At 43.7% G+C, this 21,673-nt stretch overlaps 1 protein-coding gene across 1 annotated transcript in view; it reads left to right on the forward strand.

Annotated features, from left to right (window-relative positions):
- LOC126456024 (lactosylceramide 4-alpha-galactosyltransferase-like) overlaps positions 1–21,673 on the forward strand; it is a 398,100-nt gene that overhangs the window by 289,749 nt on the left and 86,678 nt on the right. Inside the window, exon 2 of the mRNA XM_050091779.1 lies at positions 7,786–7,996. Within this exon, the coding sequence (XP_049947736.1) occupies positions 7,786–7,996 (211 nt within the window). The remainder of the gene's footprint in view (positions 1–7,785; positions 7,997–21,673) is intronic.

Below are 21,673 nucleotides of genomic sequence, written 5' to 3' on the forward strand. Positions count from 1 at the left end.
AATGCCTCGTTGTCGACGGGAGGTTAAACCGCAGTCTTCCTACCTTCCACTGCAGTTCAATTTCTATGACATTATCTTCCAGTTCTGCATGCGTATGTTCTTGTAACGTAGCATTAGTTATAAAGGTGGCTATTACTATACACAGTAAGTGTATAGTAATGGTTTCAATTCTAACGCTGGCGCGGCCTCGCTCGCTTTGAGGAAGCCTATATCCGCCATTTAATAACGGGATCATTGTAGAAAACATCGACACCGACTGTGCTTGGAAATGGCCTGAAGGTGGTTCCGTGATGACGTCACAAATCTTGAGCGATGACGGAGAAGGGTAAATGTATCAGTTTCAGTAAGGGATACGACCGAGTCGAAAGGTATAACGAAAATCTACTCAAGTTCCTCCTTACCCTCGCGCAGCGTTCAAACTAAGAGCCCGAGCTTGCGAACCCTAATTATGACATACAGAATTCCCGCTGAATACTCTCCAGTACCTACAGGTAATTTCCCATGATCGTGGACAGGTAACGGTGCACATTACGATGTAAGAGAGACCGAAAATCCTAAGTTTCCGGACCAGGGTTCTTTACCTCAAATTGATACCTTTACGCTTCTCCATTATGCCTGAAGGTTTGTAACATCATCACAGAATCACACCATCTATCCGCATTTGTGGCCCGTATCATCTCTAGAATGATTCTCCATTTGTCTCTAATTTACTTACAATTTTCTGTCTTTGTCGATTCACGTACCCACAACGTCACCAGGCAGCATTCAGTATCGGGGTGGGTTATGGTCACACTGTTCTGGCTCATTATTGTTTATATACTGTAAGTTCCCTGTTATCAGCGTGCTGGCTGTGCTTCGCTATTCATCCACTTATTGTCTGACGCTTTCTCGATGTTAAGTGTTGTATTTACCACGTATACTTAGCGTCAGACGCGATTATATGATGGGAAGAGAATCTTCTACCACCGAAAGTTGTCGCTGTTATAATGCGGCTTGCTTGCATGTACACCTATACAGCTTCGTCGCAGGTCCAGATAGGGTTGTAGGGTTGAGCTACATCTATGGATCCATATATTAGCAACAATTTGCAGTAATTTGTTTATAGGATCGTTACATTGCTTGATTATAGCATGAAGATGATGCGTGGCACTAGTTCAGTGTTGACTTGCACTGATCTTTCTTTAACTCTGGCCTGGTCCTGAATCCAGTGGACCATAATTGCGATCACTTGCGGAGTGTCCAATTTGGCCGTTCTTCGAGGCGACTCCAGATATGGTCCTGATGCCGTCTTGGGGTACTGTTAATACAGTGCACTGCGGACTGAGTGGAGGCGTGTGTCGCCTTATATCTGCGTTCGGCGGATGGATGTCCACTTGGGAAACATTTGAGTGACATATGGCGAAAGCATCAGATAGATGGACCGTCTGTTTTAGGCTGGTCTTAACTTTGATGCATCTAAGTGTTAGGCACCTCGACGTTCTTGTGTCTATGGCTATGTCCCGTATCTTCCGGAGGCCGTAGCGTTCACTAACTTCTCCTTTTTATCACTCTTTGGTTTGTTTATGCTTAAGCCGTATTCCGTGCTAAGTATGTTTTTACATTCCTTTCAGCAGGTCTCTCAAGCCTTCTGCACTTCCGACCAGAAGGTCTGCGTCAATTACGAACCTGAGCAATGCTAGGTTATCTATTCTCCTTACACTTTTATACTTCGTCTGGAATTTATTTCACACATCTTCATTGCTTCTTCGGTGTACAACCTGAACCATGGTCGCAATTTGGTGCCACCCTGCTTCACAGCCTTCCGTTCGCCAAATGCAACTGGCTACAAATAATTGTGCCAGGAATAGAACCCCTTACTTCAGAATATTTGCAACAACGATTAGCAATATATCAGAACGATTTATTGAAAGAAGATTTACGATACTTATGCAGGAGTATGACGCTTGACACTGATCTGCCTTTAAACACTAGCGTAGTGGCAGATACAATGAATGATCACTAACATGTCGAATATAATGTCCATTGCAGCAGCAGTAACCGATCTAACAACTGCACCAGTCACCTATTCTCATATATAGACGTTGCCGACCACAGCGCCATATTCTGCTTGTTTTGCATATCTCTGTATTTGAATACGCATGCCTATACCAATTTCTTTACCGCTTCGGTGTAGAAATGTTTATACACTACTGGCCATTAAAATTGCTACACCACGAAGATGCGTGCTACAGACACGAAGTTTAACCGACAGGAATAAGATGCTGTGATATGCAAATGATTAGCTTTTCAGAGCATTCACACAAGGTTGGCGCCGGTGGCGACACCTACAACATGCTGACATGAGGAAAGTTTCCAAACAATTTCTCATACACAAAAAGCAGTTGACCCGCGATGTCTGGTGAAAAGTTGTTGTGATGCCTCGTGTAAGGAGGAGAAATGCGTACCAACACGTTTCCGACTTTGATAAAGGTCTGATTGTAGCTTATCGCGATTGCGGTTGATCGTATCGCGACATTGCTGCTCGCGTCGGTCGAGATCCAATGATTGTTAGCAGAATATGGAATCGGTGGGGTCAGGAGGGTAATACGGAACGCCGTGCTGGGTCCCAACGGCCTCGTATCACTAGCAGTCGAGATGACAGGCATCTTATCCGCATGGCTGTAACGGATCGTGCAGCCACGTCTCGATCCCTGAGTCAACAGATGGGGACGTTTGCAAGACAACAACCATATGCACGAACAGTTCGCCGACGTTTGCAGCAGCATGGACTATCAGCTCGGAGACCATGGCTGCGGTTACCCTTGACGCTGTATCACAGACAGGAGCGCCTGCGATGGTGTACTCAACGACGAACCTGGATGCACAAATGGCAAAACGTCATTTTTTCGGATGAATCCAGGTTCTGTTTACAGCATCGTGATGGTCGCATCCGTGTTTGGCGACATCGCGCTGAACGCACATTGGAAGCGTGTGTTCGTCATCGCCATACTGGCGTATCACCCGGCGTGATGGTATGCGGTTCCATTGGTTACACGTCTCGGTCACCTCTTGTTCGCATTGACGGCACTTTGAACAGTGGACGTTACATTTCAGACGTGTTCCGACCCGTGGCTCTACCCTTCATTCGATCCCTGCGAAACGCTACATTTCAGCAGGATATTGCACGACTCATGTTGCAGCTCTTGTACGGGCCTTTCTGGATACAGAAAATGTTCGACTGCTGCCCTGGCTAACACATTCTCCAGATCTGTCACCAACTGATAACGTCTGGTCAATGGTGGCTGAGCAAGTGGCTCGTCACAATACGCCGGTCACTACTCTTGATGAACTGTGGTGTCGTGTTGAAGCTGCATGGGCAGCTGTACCTGTTCACGCCATCCAAGCTCTGTTTGACTCAATGCCCAGGCGTATGAAGGCCGTTATTATGGCCAGAGGTGGTTGTTCTGGGTACTAATTTCTCAGGATCTATGCACCCAAATTGCGCGAAAATGTAGTCACATGTCAGTTCTAGTATAATATATTTGTCCAACGAATATCCGTTTATCATCTGCATTTCTTCTTGGTGTAGCAATTTTAATGGCCAGTAGTGTATTTGTTGTAAATGGTTGTCTGTATTTCTCTGTCATCACACGATAAATAAATAAATAACGGAAATTTTCTGAAATAGTGTGTAACAAGTCCGATTTACGTATCCCGCTCGATCGGGATCTGATAGCAGCCCAAATAAATATTAATTAATGTGACCGTGTACCTAATGGGGCTGGCAATCGGATTTGACTGCTACGGAGTTGTTACAGTGTAAATAATTAACGAAATTACAATTCACCAAATAATCGCTCGACTCCGGTAGTGGGCTGCCTCCACAATAATATTCTACAAAAGGTTATTACATCTCATAAACATGGCATTGTCTAAATTTCAATTTTTTATCAAGCAGCAATAGTTCTCTATAGTTCATATTGAATGACACACACAACATACAATCAAAAATTATTACGTGAACACATGACATATGAATTATTATACTACAAATTAGTTGTTACAGGTTTTACACCCATTCTCAGGTAATCGTCGATATGAAATATGAAGTTCTAGTTATAATACATCAGAAAATACAATGCAAATAAACATTCCCCTTTTTCAAAATGTCCGTTCAACAATTAAATGTCCTAAATATATCTTAGTAGGTTTATTTGGGTCCTGGTAGCTCTCACTCTTGACTGGACTTCACCTGGAGTGTCCTTCAGTTTTCCGGTCCCTCCACCTCTTCCTCTATAATCAGATGAATGATTAAAATGATTCCTTTTGTCACTACTTCCCTCTCGGTTTTGATCATTAGCTTGATTGTGCTCCTGTGGTCGAACAGATTCTAACTGTTCCAGTATCTCCATCAAGGCCTCCTTATCTTTAATTAGGCTCCCGGATACAGTTTCTTGTATTCTCCGGTTCATTCTTCTTTTTATCGCTGATATCATTATGTCATTACTCAGGGGTTGTTCCAAGGTCTCGTTCAATTCCCACAAATGTTCGGCAAACTCTCTCAACGTTCCTCTCCATGTACTAAGTGACTTGCGGTGTAGTAGGTTCTCAAGTGCTGCACACTTATGACTTTTGGACCAGTATTTCTTCAAGAATTTTCCTTCAAACTGATCATAACTAGTAGTCCCTTCCTTCTTCTTGACTCCCCAAGTGAAGCCCTCACCTTCCATCCTATCTATTGCAAACTGAATCTTGTCTGAGTCTTTAAAATGTGTTGGGAAAACTCCTTTTAACCATTTCATAAATATCATTGGGTGTAACCCTCCTTTCGGTTTAAATTTCTGCCCCGTATTATTTTGGACGTACCGATTATCACTGCTCATCAAGGTAACGACTCTACCTTCCCCAACGGTTAAAGTGGCATTGCTAATTCGTTTATCAATCTCTTCTGTCTTGCTCTCCAATTGCTGCACTCCCTGTTGTAATTGCCTGACCTCCATTGCAACCCTCTTGTTATCCTCTTCTCGTTGCACGGCTATAGCATTTCTCAGATTGACAGCCAGTTGGTTTTGCCTATCTCCTATCCCCTTAACTGCATCATTGCATTGTTTCTGTATCTGCGTCACCTCGGCGATCCTTTCTCCCAATTCGGCTTTAGTTTCTTCAACATCGTCTTCTATCTTTTTTGTCAACTTTCCTTCCATCTTCTCCATGTCTCCCTGGACTTGGTCTATGCTCTTCTGTAGCTTCGTCTCTCTCTCGTCGATGTCCATCTTCAGTCGTTCTTGTAACTCCTGCATTTCCTTCTTCAGATTACATTCCATCTTCATCTGTGATGTTTTGATCTCTTGTGCTATAGTTTCTTGTAAATCTTCCTTTAATGATTTGCAGAATATTTCTTCCCTTTCTCTAGCTTCTTGTAAACCCTTCTCTAATGATGCGTTAGTTTCTTGTAAATCTTCCTTTAATGATTTGCGGAATATTTCTTCCCTTTCTCTAGCTTCTTGTAAACCTTTCTCTAATGATGCGTTATTTTCTTGTAAACCTTCCTTTAATGATTCTCTGAGACCTTTCTCTAATGATGCGTTAGTTTCCTGTAAATCTTCCTTTAATGATTCTCTGAGACCTTTCTCTAATGATTCTCGGAATATTCTTCCCTCTTCTCTAGTTTCTTTTAGCCAGGCTGCCAAAATCGACCACATATCTGCACCCTCTGAAACTGGCTTATCTCTCGTCGTTTGTCCCGGTGTCTCGGGATAACTAGTTGAATGCGCTAATGGGCTCTCTAATGACAATCCATAATCACTGATTCCTGAATCATCTCTGTCTTCCTGTCCTATCCCTTTCCTCTCAACTACTGCCTCACAAACCTGCTTATCTTCAGTAGACATGTTTGGTTTATTTTTAATGCACAGGCAAGTAATACAAAATAACCTCTAGTAACCCAAAACACTCCTAATTACCATGAAACTAATCAAACAGTACCTGCAGTATTTTCAGTTAATCCCAAAATGATACAATACGTATGAATACCGAACATAACAACTCTCAAAACCTAACAACTTCAAATAGTAATTTTCACATACACAGTTTATGTAAAATGTTCTAAATAAGATAAATCACACCACTCATACAATGTATAAATGTAAAATCCCCAAAAACAATGAGCATATCTGTATAATTACCATTTAGACAACGCAGTATGCATAAATAAGTATGCTATATTTCAGAGTATGTTTCGCAAACTTTTCGGAAACTATTGTAATTGGGCACTTTTTCCTAATGTGCAATTCAGTTTACAATTGTTTATTTACCGCGAAGACTGTACACTGCAATTTAATGCTATGCTAACCAGGCCACTTCACTCACCAACTAACGTTACCACGAGTCACGATGTTTTGACGTTTGAAGTGGGCGTGGCGCTGTACTGCTGCCTGAGCCGCGTGAAGTCGCGCTGAAGATCTGTGGCGAGTCGTCGTAGTTCTCCGTCGGCCGCTCCGTGGCGCTGCAGGCGGGAGTACTTTGTAGTTCGGCTGCTAGATGCCAGGACGGTGCTCGGTGTCTCGAAGTCGCGCTGCTCGCTGTGGCGGGACGCCGTATTTCTCAGCCCGCCGCTCTGTGGCGCTGCAGGCGGGCGTAGTTTGTAGTTCGGCCGCTAGATGCCGGGTCGGCGCTCGGTGTAGTGCGTCTGCGCTTGACCTACTCCTTGCACAGGTAGTTGGGATGACGTGTGAAATCACCTCTCAGATCAAAGCTCTTTGTCGCAACTGCTACACGGGTCTGCGTGACGTCACTCAACAATTGCGTCGTCACATGAATTGTCGTCCGCATAACAGTTTATGGGTCCTCTTGAAGCTGTCCGATTTTCACTATTCAAAAAGCAATTTCAGTCAAAATATTACCACTAAAAACTTCTTTAAGGCTTTCATGACGAATTCTTAGTTCGTTTTGCTATAGTACTGTTCACACGTGTCTTCCTTTAGTGTTCACTTTTCACAGTTTTTCGTGCGGATTTACGCGTTTGCACATTATAACACAGTTTATTGACACTATTATTCTTATCTAATATGGCGAGAAAAAACAGTTTATTCACAATCGTAAGATGCTATTACTTCGTATTGTTCAAAAATGCACTGTTTCTTGTCGCGATTTGAAAGTTTATGCTCTGTCTCGATCCGACATTGAAAAATATTTTCTTGCGTTAAGCAAGGTAAAATTACCTATTGTTCATTACGATTCGTCCGAAAATTGCACTTGTCCTTTCACGGTAAGCCAAGGGTGTAACAAGTCCGATTTACCTATCCCGCTCGATCGGGATCTGATAGCAGCCCAAATAAATATTAATTAATGTGACCGTGTACCTAATGGGGCTGGCAATCGGATTTGACTGCTACGTAGTTGTTACATTCTATTTTGTCCTTCTCAAATGCTGTAATAATGAAATGTCGCGGTAGACGCGAAACCAAAATATCGGCACAGAAATATCACTGATCACTCTCGTAATTAACTTCTTCACTTTCCCCGTATTATTCTAACACAAAGGGGTTAAACCGCGGCGATGGCCACTCCCTTTGTCGGTAAAGCCTTGCATTACAGCAACAGGCCTCCACACGGCTCGGCCCGCAACCTGGGAACTGACTCAACTTTACACTCGCTCTCGCAACACGACACTATCGATTGTTTGCCCTATCGACCTGTGCCGAGTGCAAACTCATAGTAAGGGCCTACGGACCCCTTACAAGTGGTAGTGTGGTAAGTGTACGGTAGCGAGTTCTGCAGCGACATGCGGCTGTCTGTGTGTTGCAGGTCGCTGGAGGGGATGAGCAACTTCGCGGGCGCGGAGTCTGCGACGGACGTGGCGGCGGGGGTGCTCAACTTCTCGCCGGACGGCCGGGGCCACGCGCTCGCCGCCGCCTGCCTGGCCGACCTCAGCCAGCACTTCCGCGGCGACCAGTGGGGCCACAACGGGCCCGGCGTCATCACCAGGGTGCTGAAGCGCGCCTGCAGCGCCAAGCAGGCAAGTGTGTGCCCGCCGGGGGTCTCAACTGTTGGCACCACTGTTGCTGTCATGTATCACATTCATCATCGTTGTTACTATGGTCTTTACGATCACACTCATTACGATTTTCGCATAATTCTATTTGCAGTTCCGTAGCTGATGCAACTTTTTTGCAAACACAAGTTCCACAACTACGCTTCGTGCAATAGTTAATTGAAATAAGACGAGTACAACGAGCAGATTTGCTTCGCATACATAGGTCATGAAAAGGCTTTCAATAGACTGACTCCGCTTTAGCCGAGCGGTTCTAGGCGCTTCACTCCGGAATCACGGAGCTGCTACGGTCGCAGGTTCGAATCCTGCCTCGGGCATGGATGTGCGTGGTGTCCTTAGGTTAGTTAGGTTTAAGTAGTTCTAAGTTTTACGGGACTGATGACCTCAGATGTTAAGTCCCACAGTGCTTAGAGCCATTTGAATAGATTGACTAGAAGCCAGCTTAGAAACATCACTGACAAACGAAAGAATCCGACACATCTATTGCAAGTAATAAAAAATCCGTATCAGCTCCGAAAAATTATTATAAGTACAAGGAAAGGGAAGTCAGACTCAATAAACATTGACAAAGGAGTGCGAGAAAGGTGTAGCCTCCCGCCTACAACACTGATGGAAAGAAAAGTCGCAACATCAAAAAATAATTAATGAAGAATAATGACATTTCGGGAAGAGATTTGTCTAGGTAATATACGAAGATTGGAGCTTTAATAGTGGCAACTATTTATTTACACCTCGTATAAAACAAATACGTCTTAAGTTTTACTGACCTTCAAAGTAGTCACCAACATTGTGTTTAACTCGTTGCCAGCGATGTGGAAGTCCTAGGATACTCTTAGCAGTGCCAGTTGTGTTGACAGTTCGAACGGCGCAGTCCATTGCCCGATGAATTTGTAGCAGCTCTGAAGCGAATGCCGTGAAGTGTTTCTTTCAGTTTAGAAATCGAATTGAACTCACGAGGGCTTAAATCAGGGGAGTGCAGTAGGTATAGCATTTAGTAAAATGGTTCAAATGGCTCTGAGCACTATGGGACTTAACTGCTGAGGTCATCAGTCCCCTAGAACTTAGAACTACTTAAACCTATCTAACCTAAGGACATTACACACATCCATGCCCGAGGCAGGATTCGAACCTGCGATCGTAGCGGTCGCGCGGTTCCAGACTGTGGCGCCTAGAACCAGCATTTAGTAGCCCCATCAGTCAAACAAATCAGTAACAGCTTGCACTGTACGTGCTTGAGCATTGTCCCACAAAATGATGGTTAGGTCCTGCAGACAGTGTCATCAATCCTGTCTCTAAGCTAGTCGTAGGTTGTGTTCCAAAAATGAACAGCATAGAGACACAAAGGATGACACTTTCTGCAGGACCTGACCGTCATTTTGCAGGACAATGGTCAAGCACGTACAGTGCAAGCTGTTACTGGTTTGTTTGACTGATGGGGCTACTAAGTGCTATACCTACTGCATTCCCCTGATTTAAGCCCTCGTGAGTTAAATTCGATTTCTAAACTGAAGGAAACACTTCACTGCTTTCGCTTCAGAATTGCTACAAGTTCGTCAGGCAATAAACCGCGCCGCTCGAACTGTCAACACAACTGGCACTGCTAAGAGTATCCTAGGACTTCAATATCGCTGGCAACGGGTTACACACAATACTAATGACTACTTTGAAGGTCAGTAAAACTTTGAAACACATATTTATTTTGTACGAGCTGTAAATAAATAGTTGCCACTATTAAAGTTCCAACCCTCGTATTTAAGTGATTAACATTGCAAAATGAGTTGTTAATGTAAGCGTGGGATAAGCCATTGCAAATATGAAACGCTATTACGTTAATAAACGGTGTAACAGCTTGAATGTTGAATGCAAGCATGCAAACTTGTATGGATTGTGTTCTACAGGTGCCGGATGCCAGTTTGCGGCACAGAGTTCGATGCCTGTCGCACTTGGGCGCTCAATTCAGGGACGGTTAATACTTATTGCGGCTGACGCTGGGGTTGTCGTTCGATGATGTCCCATATGTGCTCGATTGGAGACATATCTGGTGATAGAGCAGGCCAAGGCAACATGTCGACACATTGTAGTGTATGTTGGTTTACAACTGCAGTATGTGGGCGAGCGTTACCCTGTTGGGAAACACCCCTGGAATGATATCTCTGAATGGCAGCACAGTAGGTCGAATACAAATACATACACATACATACAAATTTCCAGTCAGGGTGTGTAGGATAATCACGAAAGTGCTCCTGCCGTCATACGACATCACACCCCTGACCATAACTAGCTGTAGGTCCAGTGTGCCTAGCACGGACACAGTTTCGCTGTAGCCTCGCAACTGGCTTCCTCCTGACCAACACACGGCCATCACTGGCACCAAGACATAACCAGCTTTCAACAGAAAACACGAGATACCTCCACATTTTCCGCCAATGAGCTATCGCTTGACACCACTGTAGCTGCAAATGGTTTGGCATCAGTGGAATGAAAGTTACAGGGCTCCTGGCTCGAGGCTGTCCTTGAAGTAACCGATTTGTAACAGTTCGTTGTGTCACTGTGGTGCCAACAGCTGCTCAAATTGCTGCTGCAGATGCACTACGGCGCGCCAGAGCCATACGCCGAACACGATGGTCTTCCATCTCGTTAGTGCCTCGTGGCGGTCCGGAGCGGGACCTTATTGCGATCATACATTCTCGTGCCCACCGCTGCCAGCAATCATGTACAGTGGCTACATTCCTGTCCAGTCTTTCTGCGGTAGCGCAGAATGAACATCCAGCTTCTCGTTCAAACTCAGTGAGGTGTCGGTTATGGCGTCTTTGTCGCTTTAAAGCCATTCTTGACTAACATGAACTCACCACGTCAATCTCAAAGGTAACTAACGCCCTCCACCGTTACAGTGTGTGTTTAAAGCAAACCTGATTTGCATCCTCATACTGGCGCTATTGCCGCGAGTGTTATGCGACTGGCGCGGAATTTGAATAGACCATTTTCAGATGTAGAAATACGATAGCCGACTTTTGTTTATATTGTATAACTACTTTTTGGTGTTGCGATTTTTATCCCGTCAGTGTATAATTAATGTATCAGAAAGGAGAAAGTTGTACGATGGAGACGAGAAGTTAAACAACGTTTGAAATTAATACCAGGAGACACACAGGTCTGCTCCTTGACGGTGTCCAAATAAACTCCGAGACTGGCTATTACAAGAAAAACGTTTCTCTAAAAGTAATATTTTAACATCTAATCCAAATTTAAGATTTTGGAAGTCATTGCTGAACATCGTTCTATGGCGAAACCTTATATCGAAGTAAAACATGGACGATAAGCAATGTAGACATGAACAGAATAAAACTTTTTGAAATCTGCACAGCTGAAAAATTGTGAAGATTACGAAGATTAGGTGGGTAGAGAGAATAGCTAATAAAGAGGTATTACCTCTAATAGGGGAGAAAGAAGTGTTATTACGCGACTCGATCTGAATGAGGCATCGTTTGACAGAACACATGAAACGTCAAACGATACTGAATTTGGAAATGAAAGAAAGTGTCGGAGAAAAAATTGTAGAGGGAGAGAAAAGTTAGACTACACGACGTAGGATCAAATGGGTGTAGGTTGCAATAGCTATACAGAGGCGGGAGGCCAACGCAGGATAGACCATTTTGTGGACTGAAGATCAAAACAACAACAACAACTAAACGTCTGTAACAAGGAGAAAAAACCCTACAGCATCAACTTAACAAATTACTGGCAAAAATGTGAATGAGATAGCTTCGTTGAAATGTTTAGGGGTAATATAAAGTGGAACCAACACATTAACTCAGTATTATTATTTATTTTACTGGTGCGATTAAAGTGACAACACACTTCTTTCAACGCTTTGAAGCATTTAGGTAACTTTGCAGTTACAACACAAAAATACTTTCAAGGGTATGTAAAGGTCGGTCGTTGTGTCTGTAATGGGAACTTACGGCCTCTTATATGGCCACAAGACTTTACAAGAAGAGCTGGGCCTGAGGGATTTCTAATGCTTCATTCATTGGTTTAATACATACACAATATGAATCAGTGTTCGTTAAAAATTACATAAACTTTGTCATAAAATTTAATATAACGTAAGAAATACACTGTAACAAACGGAGCACTTACCCCAATAATAAGTCACTTATAAAAGTTTGCCCGCATCTCGTGGTCGTGCGGTAGCGTTCTCGCTTCCCACGCCCGGGTTCCCGGGTTCGATTCCCGGCGGGGTCAGAGATTTTCTCTGCCTCGTGATGGCTGGGTGTTGTGTGCTGTCCTTCGGTTAGTTAGGTTTAAGTAGTTCTAAGTTCTAGGGGACATATGACCACAGCGGTTGAGTCCCATAGTACTCAGCGCCATTTTTTGAACTTATAAAAGTTTATAAGTTTTTATAATACAAATGATTAACAATTTTAACAGGAGCAATAACTTAGAACTGATGGATTACCAATACGCAAATGCCCCAGGGTAACATAAAAACACAGTATTAAATAAGGCACTGTACAAATTTCAAAACTTACTTTCAGATGACAAAGGACATGAGCCGTCCTTTAACAAAGCCCTTAAAATAGAAACTTTCGGTTTGATTTCAATAAATAATAATTCCTTGTTGATTTAAAACTGGGATGTAAGTTAAATTAAATTGCGCTACCTTAGAGAAAATACCCAGATATACATCTAAAGAAAAATTAATTTATTAAAACTGAACTTAGCCCTGGTAGAACGGCAATAAGAATGGCTGAGGTCCTACTTAATCAGGTTAATCGTCAAGAGACCTCTGGAAGCCCTGAAAGCTGACACTCAAGGAGTGCCTAAACAACCGTTACGTCCAAATCACTATAAACTGTCTTCAGTACAGGTGAGTGGAACTGTGGCTGGCGCCCCACCTCGGCCAAGGAAGAATGTCGCGGATGTGTGGCGGCCCTGCTTAAGCAGCAGGAGTGAGTGGAGTGCTGTAGCCTGTTGTGAGGTTGTGTACCACTAAGGCTACGGCGGGGACGAAGCCTCTCCGTCGTTTCTTGGTCCCCAGTTCAATACAATACAATACAGTACAACCCCCTCCCAAATATATATTCTAATGCCACGCTCCCCAAGAGATCGGAGAGATCGGGAATGGTCTTCTTTAAATAGAAAATAACAATCTAAAGGCGTCAGCAGGGTTCTCAACACCAAGGAATCTTTTAAAAAAATTTTTGTTAAAACTTGAGGTCGTAAAACAAAATTACAACTAAAATAGTGAATTTTTATCTCCTAGTGCATTTGGTAGAGTCGTCGAAAGACTTCTTCAATCGGCTCAGCATCTCATAGTCATGTCAACTCTGTGGAGAAACCTTGAGACACTGGTATACAGTACATGCTGAAACAGGCTGCGTGAGCCGCTGGATTACAATAAATACATATTCAGTCACTGCAGCAAAAACACAATCTAGAATAATTTTAATTTAAGGCTGATATTTAAGAGAATAGTATACCGTGATTAAACATCCATTAAACACTCGTTAACGAATAAGGCCACATTAATTGCGTTACATAATTTAGTGCCGACATGGCAAATCAAAGCCAACGCAAATGTGAAAATTCATCCTACTAAAGTAATTGGGCACTGGCTACAATTTACGATATTAATTCGTGACTCGTGTCTCAGACATGGACGAGAAGTACAACTGTAAGTTCCTTTAAACATCAAGCTGAGTCATCAGATTGCCACGAGGGAAAAACACTGCACGTTTAAGAACACAATAACAGTCAGGACTGCTTTGCAGTGACCTCCTTTCAAGAACACTTGACGTCAATTACAGGTCAATAAAATAATCTAGTAAGACGACAAATATTCATACACATCGCATATCAAAGCAAAAGTTCCGGTACGGAACTTGAAAGTCTCACAGAAACTAAACTTATCAGTCCTTACTGTCAACTCACTTTCTTAACCACAGGAATGCCAGTGCTGTTTACCACCATGGAGACGAGAACAGCCACGAACCGAACACGGTAGAAAAACGCCCGTCTGTCATGGCGAGCACGCCTCTGACAGCTCGGTAAGCAACTCCATGCACCCCGAAGATGCCATACTGCCATACGATGAATATGAGATTCCTTCAGCCCGCGATGCTGAGAGTCTTTCTCTCCTACTGCGCCGACAGAAAACTTGTTTTTGATTCCGCTCCACAGCCCATACTGTCACGACCAAGGCAACCAAACCCCCGATAAGCCACAGCTCCGCCGCCCCCCCCCCTCACCCCCCTAGAGGGAGTCACACCAATATCAAAGCCCTGCAGTCAATGATGAGAGGCGACAACCAAAAACGACATCGCCAGATAAGCTGCCACAGCTCAGTATCTTCTTTGGAAGAGATTCGAGTCGACAATTCCACCGATTTACACCTTAAATTTGAAATCAGTGGACCGTTTACTTTAAACACTCCCATAGGAAGGCGCAACTTCTCTGTTGAGCATGATACGGAAAAATGGAGACGTACTCAGACACAGTTTACCTGATCGTAACGCATACTTACAACAGAACACCAAACGCTATAATAAAACCAAAATCAAATTCGAAATTCGATTGGTTTCGCGAATGACTCCTTTGGGACCAACAATTCTCCCGTGAGTTCTACTTGCAAGTTTTATAAATATATTTTGCGCATACAGATGGAGACTACATCAGAATAATTCATGACTTACACTACGTGATCGAAAGTATCCGAATACCTCTATACAGTGCGTAATTGACCAATAGATGTCAACAGAAACGGACCTCCCAGTAGAAAAGGAGGCAGAGAGTATTGCGTTGTCGGTAGAATAGGTCGTCCACCCCGATAGCTGAGTGGTCAGCGTGACGGATTACCGTCCTACGGGCTCGGGTTCGATTCCCGGCTGGGGCGGGGATTTTCTCCGCTAGGGCTCTAAGCACTATGGGACTTAACATCTCAGGTCATCAGTCCCCTAGACTTAGAACTACTTAAACCTAACTAAACTAAGGACAGCACACACATCCATGCCCGAGGCAGGATTCGAACCTGCAACCGTAGCAGCAGCGCGGCTCCGGACTGAAGCGCCTAGAACCACTCGGCCACAACGGCCGGCTCTCCGGCCAGGGACTGGGTGTTGAGTTTTCTTCATCATCATTTCATCCCCATCCGGCGCGCAGGTGGCGCAATGTGACGTCGAATGTAATAAGACCTGATCCAAGGCGGCCGGACCTGCCCCGCAAGGGGCCTCCCGGCCAATGACGCCAAACGCTCATTTCCATTTCCAGTAGAATAGGGCAACTCAGTAACAAATCCATTAGGTATAATTCAATCATTTTAAAGCTGCGTGAGTCGCCTATTCGTGATATGATTGTGAACCGGACATGCGAAGAAACAACACATCTAAACTAATACCTGGCAGACCTCATATACTGATAGACATGTCCTTGTTGTTGCGGTCTTCAGTCCAGAGACTGGTTTGATGCAGCTCTCCATGCTACCTATCCTGTACAAGCCTCTTAATCTCACAGTACCTACTGCAACCTACATCCTTCTGAACCTCTTTAGCGTATTCATCTCTTGGTCTCCCTCTACGATTTTTACCCTCCACGCTGCCCTCCAATACTAAATTGGTGATCCCTTGATGCCTCAGAACATGTCCTAGCAACCGATCCCTTCTTCTAGTCAAGTTGTGCCACAAATTTCTCTTCTCCCCAATTCTATTCAATGCCTCCTCATTAGTTATGTGATCTTCCCATCTAATCTTCAGCATTCTGTAGCGCCACATTTCAAAAGCTTCTATTCTCTTCTTGTCGAAACCATTTATCGTTCACGTTTCGCTGCCATACATGAGTACACTCAATACAAATACTTTCAGAAACGACTTCCTGACGCTTAAATCTATACTCGATGTTAACAAATTTCTCTTCTTCAGAAACGCTTTCCTTGCCATTGCTAGTCTACATTTTATATCCTCTCTACCTGGGCCATCGTCAGTCATTTTGCACCCCAAATAGTAAAACTCATTTACTACCTTAAGCGTCTCATTTGCTAGTCTAATTCCCTCAGCATCACCCGATTTAATTCGACTACAGTCCATTATCCTCCATTTTGCTTCTGTTGATGTTCATCTTATATCCTCCTTTCAAGAGACTGTCCATTCCGTTCTGGACGGTCGAATATTGCGAAGGGTGACGGAAAAATCACATGAAATTAGCAGAACGAGTCACTCGTGATTTCCAAAGTGCTGTCAGCAGTCCAGCTACCACAATGACTGTGCGTAAGAAGTTGAAACGAATGTGGTACAGGGGTCGAGCAGCTCCTCATAAAATGCTCATTTCTGAAACCAGTGCTAAGTGACGCTCGAAGTGGTGTAAAAAGCGACTACACAGGACAGCATATGGCTGGACACGAGTGAGGCGGAGTTATGAAACTTGCTTTACCTTGTGGCAATCTGATGGAAGGGTTTGGGTTTGGCAACTACCTGCAGACTGTTGCCTGTCGTCGCCTTTAGTGCAAACAGTGACGCATGGTAGTGGTAGTGTAACAGTATGGGGGAGTTTCTTGTGGTTAGGGTATGCTACCCCTATTACGCTTATTTGATGCGTACAGTAGAGGAGCAGTTGTTTGTATCAGCATGACAATAAACTCTTGTCATCAAGCAGCATGTGAGAGGCAGTACTTTGTAGACAGTAACATTTCTGAAACGGCCTGTCCATTGTCTTGACACGAAACCAAACAAACACGTTTGGGATGAGTTAGAACGTCGACTTCGCCCCACACCCTAGCGTTCAACATCACTGCCTTCTCCGGTTTCAGCTCTTGAGACATTCCACAGACATTCACACATCTCACTGACAGTATCGCCAACTGAATTCAAGGCATCGTATAGGCGATGAGTGGACACAGTCTACTGGGTGGTTCATAGATCGTGACCGGGCCAAATATCTCACGAAATAAGCATCAAACGAAAAAACTACAAAGGACGAAACTTGTCTAGCTTGAAGGGGAAACCAGATGGCGCTATTGTTGGCCCGCTAGATGGCGCTGCCATAGGTCAAACGGATATCAACTGCGTTTTTTTTTTTTAATAGCAGCTCCCATTTTTTATCAAATTCGTGTAGTACCTAAAGAAATATGAATGTTTTAGTTGAGCCACTTTTTCGCTTTGTGATAGATGGAGCTAGTCACAAACGTATAAGTACTGATACATTACCCGTGTTAAAATGGACCGTTTACCAATTGCGGAAAAGGTCGATATCGTGATGATGTATCGATATTGTGATCAAAATGCCCAACGGGCGTGTGCTACGTATGCTGCTCGGCATTCTGGACGACATCATCCAAGTGTCCGGACCGTTCGCCGGATAGTTACGTGAAACGTCAACCACGACCTGCAACAAATGATGATGCCCAAGTAGGTGTTTTAGCTGCTGTCGCGGCTAATCCGCACATCAGTAGCAGACAAATTGCGCGAGAATCGGGAATCTCAAAAACGTCGGTCTTGAGAATGCTACGTCAACATCGATTGCACCCGTACCATATTTATATGCACCGCCGGCCGGAGTGACCGTGCGGTTCTAGGCGCTACAGTCTGGAACCGCGAGACCACTACGGTCGCAGGTTCGAATCCTGCCTCGGGCACGGATGTGTGTGATGTCCTTAGGTTAGTTAGGTTTAAGTAGTTCTAAGTTCTAGGGGACTGATGACCACAGAAGTTAAGTCCCATAGTGCTCAGAGCCATTTGAACCATTTCTATGCACCAGGAATTGCATGACGACGACTTTGAACGTCGTGTACAGTTCTGCCACTGGACACAAGAGAAATTACGGGACGATGACAGATTTTTTGCACGTGTTCTATTTAGCGACTAAGGGTCATTCACCAACAACGGTAACGTAAACCGCCATAATATGCACTATTGGGCAACGGAAAATCCACGATGGCTCCGATAAGTGGAACATCAGCGACCTTAGCGGGCTAACGTATGGTGCTGCATTATGGGAGGAAGGATAATTGGCCCCCATTATATCGATGGCAATCTAAATGGTGCAATGTATGCTGATTTCCTACGTAATACCGATGTTACTACAAGATGTTTCACTGCATGACAGAATGGTGATGTACTTCCAACATGATGAATGTCCGGCACATAGCTCGCGTGCGGTTGAAGCGGTGTTGAATAGCATATTTCATGACAGGTGGATTGGTCGTCGAAGCACCATACCATGGCCCGCACGTTCACCGGATCTGACGTCCCCGGATTTCTGTCTGTGGGGAAAGTTGAAGGATATTTGCTATCGTGATCCACCGACAACGCCTGACAACATGCGTCAGCGCATTGTCAATGCGTGTGCGAACATTACGGAAGGCGAACTACTCGCTGTTGAGAGGAATGTCGTTACACGTATTGTCAAATGCACTGAGGTTGACGGACATCATTTTGAGCATTTATTGCATTAATGTGATATTTACAGGTAACACGCTGTAACAGCATGCGTTCTTAGAAATGATAAGTTCACAAAGGTACATGTATCACATTGGAACAACCGAAATAAAATGTTCAAACATACCTACTTTCTGTATTTTAATTTAAAAAACCTACCTGTTAGCAACGGTTCGTCTAAAATTGTGAGCCATATATTTGTGACTATTACAGCGCGATCTATCACAAAGCGAAAAAAGTGGTCGAACTAAAACATTCATATTTCTTTACGTACTACACGAATATGTAATAAAAAATGGGGGTTCCTTCTTTAAAAAACGCAGTTCATATCTGTTTGACCTATGGCAGCGCCATCTAGCGGGTCAACCATAGCGCCATCTGGTTTCCCCCTTCAAGCTAGACAAGTTTCGTTCTTTGTAGTTTTTTCGTTTGACGCTTATTTCGTGAGATATTTAGCCCGGTCACGATCAATGGACCACCCTGTATATTAATGTCCACTAAGAGCTGTCCGGATACTTTTGATTAGATAGCGTATGTGGATCAGCGGGTTATGAGAAGAGCCACGAATGGATCTCCAGCCGCTGATGGGAGAATTAAGTTTCTGTGTCCTGCCTTAAGAAACCGAACACGTTTGCCTGTGTGGCGTGTTAGCACCCATGATTCAGCATTCCCACAGCAAAAGCTCTGCGTCACCAGCCCGCTAAGCGTCGTGAAAGGCAGAGACCTCGCTTCTTGTGTTCACGTGACTGCTGGCGTCACCTCGACCACACGGAGAGTGTGGCAAGGAGACCATTTTTAGGTTGGGTTTAACTACGACTGTTGTCAATACCACTTGATTACACTAAGAAGTACTTCAAAACAGCATTTCTTTTTTTTCTTAAATCCGGAATTTGAGTTATTATTAGTACGTCAGAACTATTGGTTTTTATTTACGATTTCGTCTGTAGCATATGGCACTAATTGTGAGGGTAAAGGACATTTCTCACACATTTTAGTGTGATAAGTTAAAAAAATGCGTTAGTTTAACTACCTACACTAGGTTTCATAGATCGTGGAAGAAACAGTACACTTTTTAATTTACACGCTTATTCACTTTTTTATTTACATACAACGATTTCGAGAACAAATCACTTTATATTATTTCCATTTATGACAAAAAAGCATGTTGTCACACTATTAAAATGATTTTTTACACATAGTTCAGTGTATTAAGCATCAATAAAACTGATTACTGGAATAGTTTTGGTTCATTTGTTGTTCTTTCCCTCCTATACGCAATTTGTTGTTAATGAGAAAGATGTATTACAGATTAACTTTGTGTTATCAGAATTGCAGTGTTTGCAAATACAATGTTCGTAGAAATTAGCATAGAAGTCAGAAACTCATTCCATACAGCAAAGACACTGAAATCACTTTGTTGGTGCCCTATATTTCGAATAGGGTTCAGGACACTCAGCGCAGAACCACTCTCCTTCTTTGTTAGAATCATCTCTTGTTGCACATTTTTATTATATTTCTCTACCTTTATCCTCAGTTTCTACCTTGCACATAGAAACCGGTGTCTTTTGCACAGTTGCGTCTATCTCTGTTTCGGCGTTAACAAGAACGCCCTTTACTGGCGCATCATTTGCTTCCATTTATTCATCACCTTACACTTGCCAGATTTGGGAACTAGCAAATATATTATGGTCTAACACGAATTTGTGGTTTGCACGTGGAAGGATCTGCTTCGGTAGAACGACTCCTGCACGTACATCTATCTTTAACAATGCTCTTCCAGCGAAGGATCCTCAGTCGTAACCGACAGCAAAATGTCTCCATGACCATCACTGATGGCCAGACGGGACTCACCATGTATGAGAATGAAGTACGCACTGCGGAAGAAATGTAATAAATGGTTGTAACTTTACGTGTCTACTCCGCAAACCACTATGGCGGAGGAATATTATCGCGTTTCTTCCTACTTCTAGTCGCTTATTGAGTGAAAGAATAATGACATTCTTTATGATTCAGCGCGTGCCCTAATCTCTTTGGCATTATTCTCTCTGACATTATTCTCGAATACAGGTTCTCTAAATTTGCTCAACAGGATTTTGCGAGAATTATATCGTCTTTGTTCCAAGAATGCCTAAGCGCTCTATCTTCCAGAACTGACTAAGCGCTACGGCCTCCACAGTTGAATGCCACGGGTGGGGCTCGGGTACGATTCCCGGCCGGATCGGATATTTTCTCCCCTTGGGTATTGGGTGTCGTGTCGTCCTCGTCATCATTTCATCAGTATCAACACGCAGGCCGCCACAGTAGCATCAAATAAACAGACGCCTAATCGCGTTCCATGACGACTGCTGATACACTTTCAAATGGGCTATACCGACCTATTAAGATCCTAGCAACGCGTCTTTGTTTTCGTTCGATGTCTTGTAACGTATCAGTTCCTGGTCCCCACGTGCGCTGTTGCAGTCGCCCCAGCCTGTTTCCACTTCCGGGGAAGGGGTTCATGTTCGGCATGAAGGTGATGCGCTGGTGTTTCCGTTATTCTTCTAAATGGATGGCGATCACAATCTACTAGGATGAATTTAAGGTGGAGTAAACTTCCATTGATAGCTTATGTTTTGAGAGACCCATTACAGAGAAAGTTATCAGAGTCCTGATGGCCAATGAAAATGTCTGGAAGGCCTGGATGAGAAAACACAGGGTGTACCAGGAGGAATGGTCAATATTCAGGCATGTTACAAGAACGATCATTCGAAGCAAAAACGTCTAGCGTACATGGGTTCTAAAATGTTTACCTTAAGAGCTATAAGCATTTCTTCATCTTCGATACTGTGTATCATGTCTCTTCTTCGGAACAAGTGACCATAGCTCTTGACGTATTCATCTTAAAGTCCATGTTTATTGAACATTTTTTTCTTCTTCTGGTCCGTACTACCTCATCAAAATAGCGTAGGTGAACAGGGTGTGATAGTTCTTGAGCTACGCATTTCAGAGCCCAAGTTTACTAGAGTTTTTTCTTCCGATGATCGATCGTTCTTGTCGTGTCTTTGAATATTGAGCATTCCTCCTGGGACACCCTGTATAATTTCGTGGAGCGGTTGGGAGCTCGCGAAATCGAAGAGTCGGCCGGCAGCTCTAAAATGGCTCTGAGCACTGCGGGACTTAACAGCGGAGGTCATCAGTCCCCTAGAACTTAGAACCACTTAAACTTAACTAACCT

Source organism: Schistocerca serialis, chromosome 2, assembly GCF_023864345.2.
Source record: "Schistocerca serialis cubense isolate TAMUIC-IGC-003099 chromosome 2, iqSchSeri2.2, whole genome shotgun sequence".
Lineage (NCBI taxonomy): Eukaryota > Metazoa > Arthropoda > Insecta > Orthoptera > Acrididae > Schistocerca > Schistocerca serialis.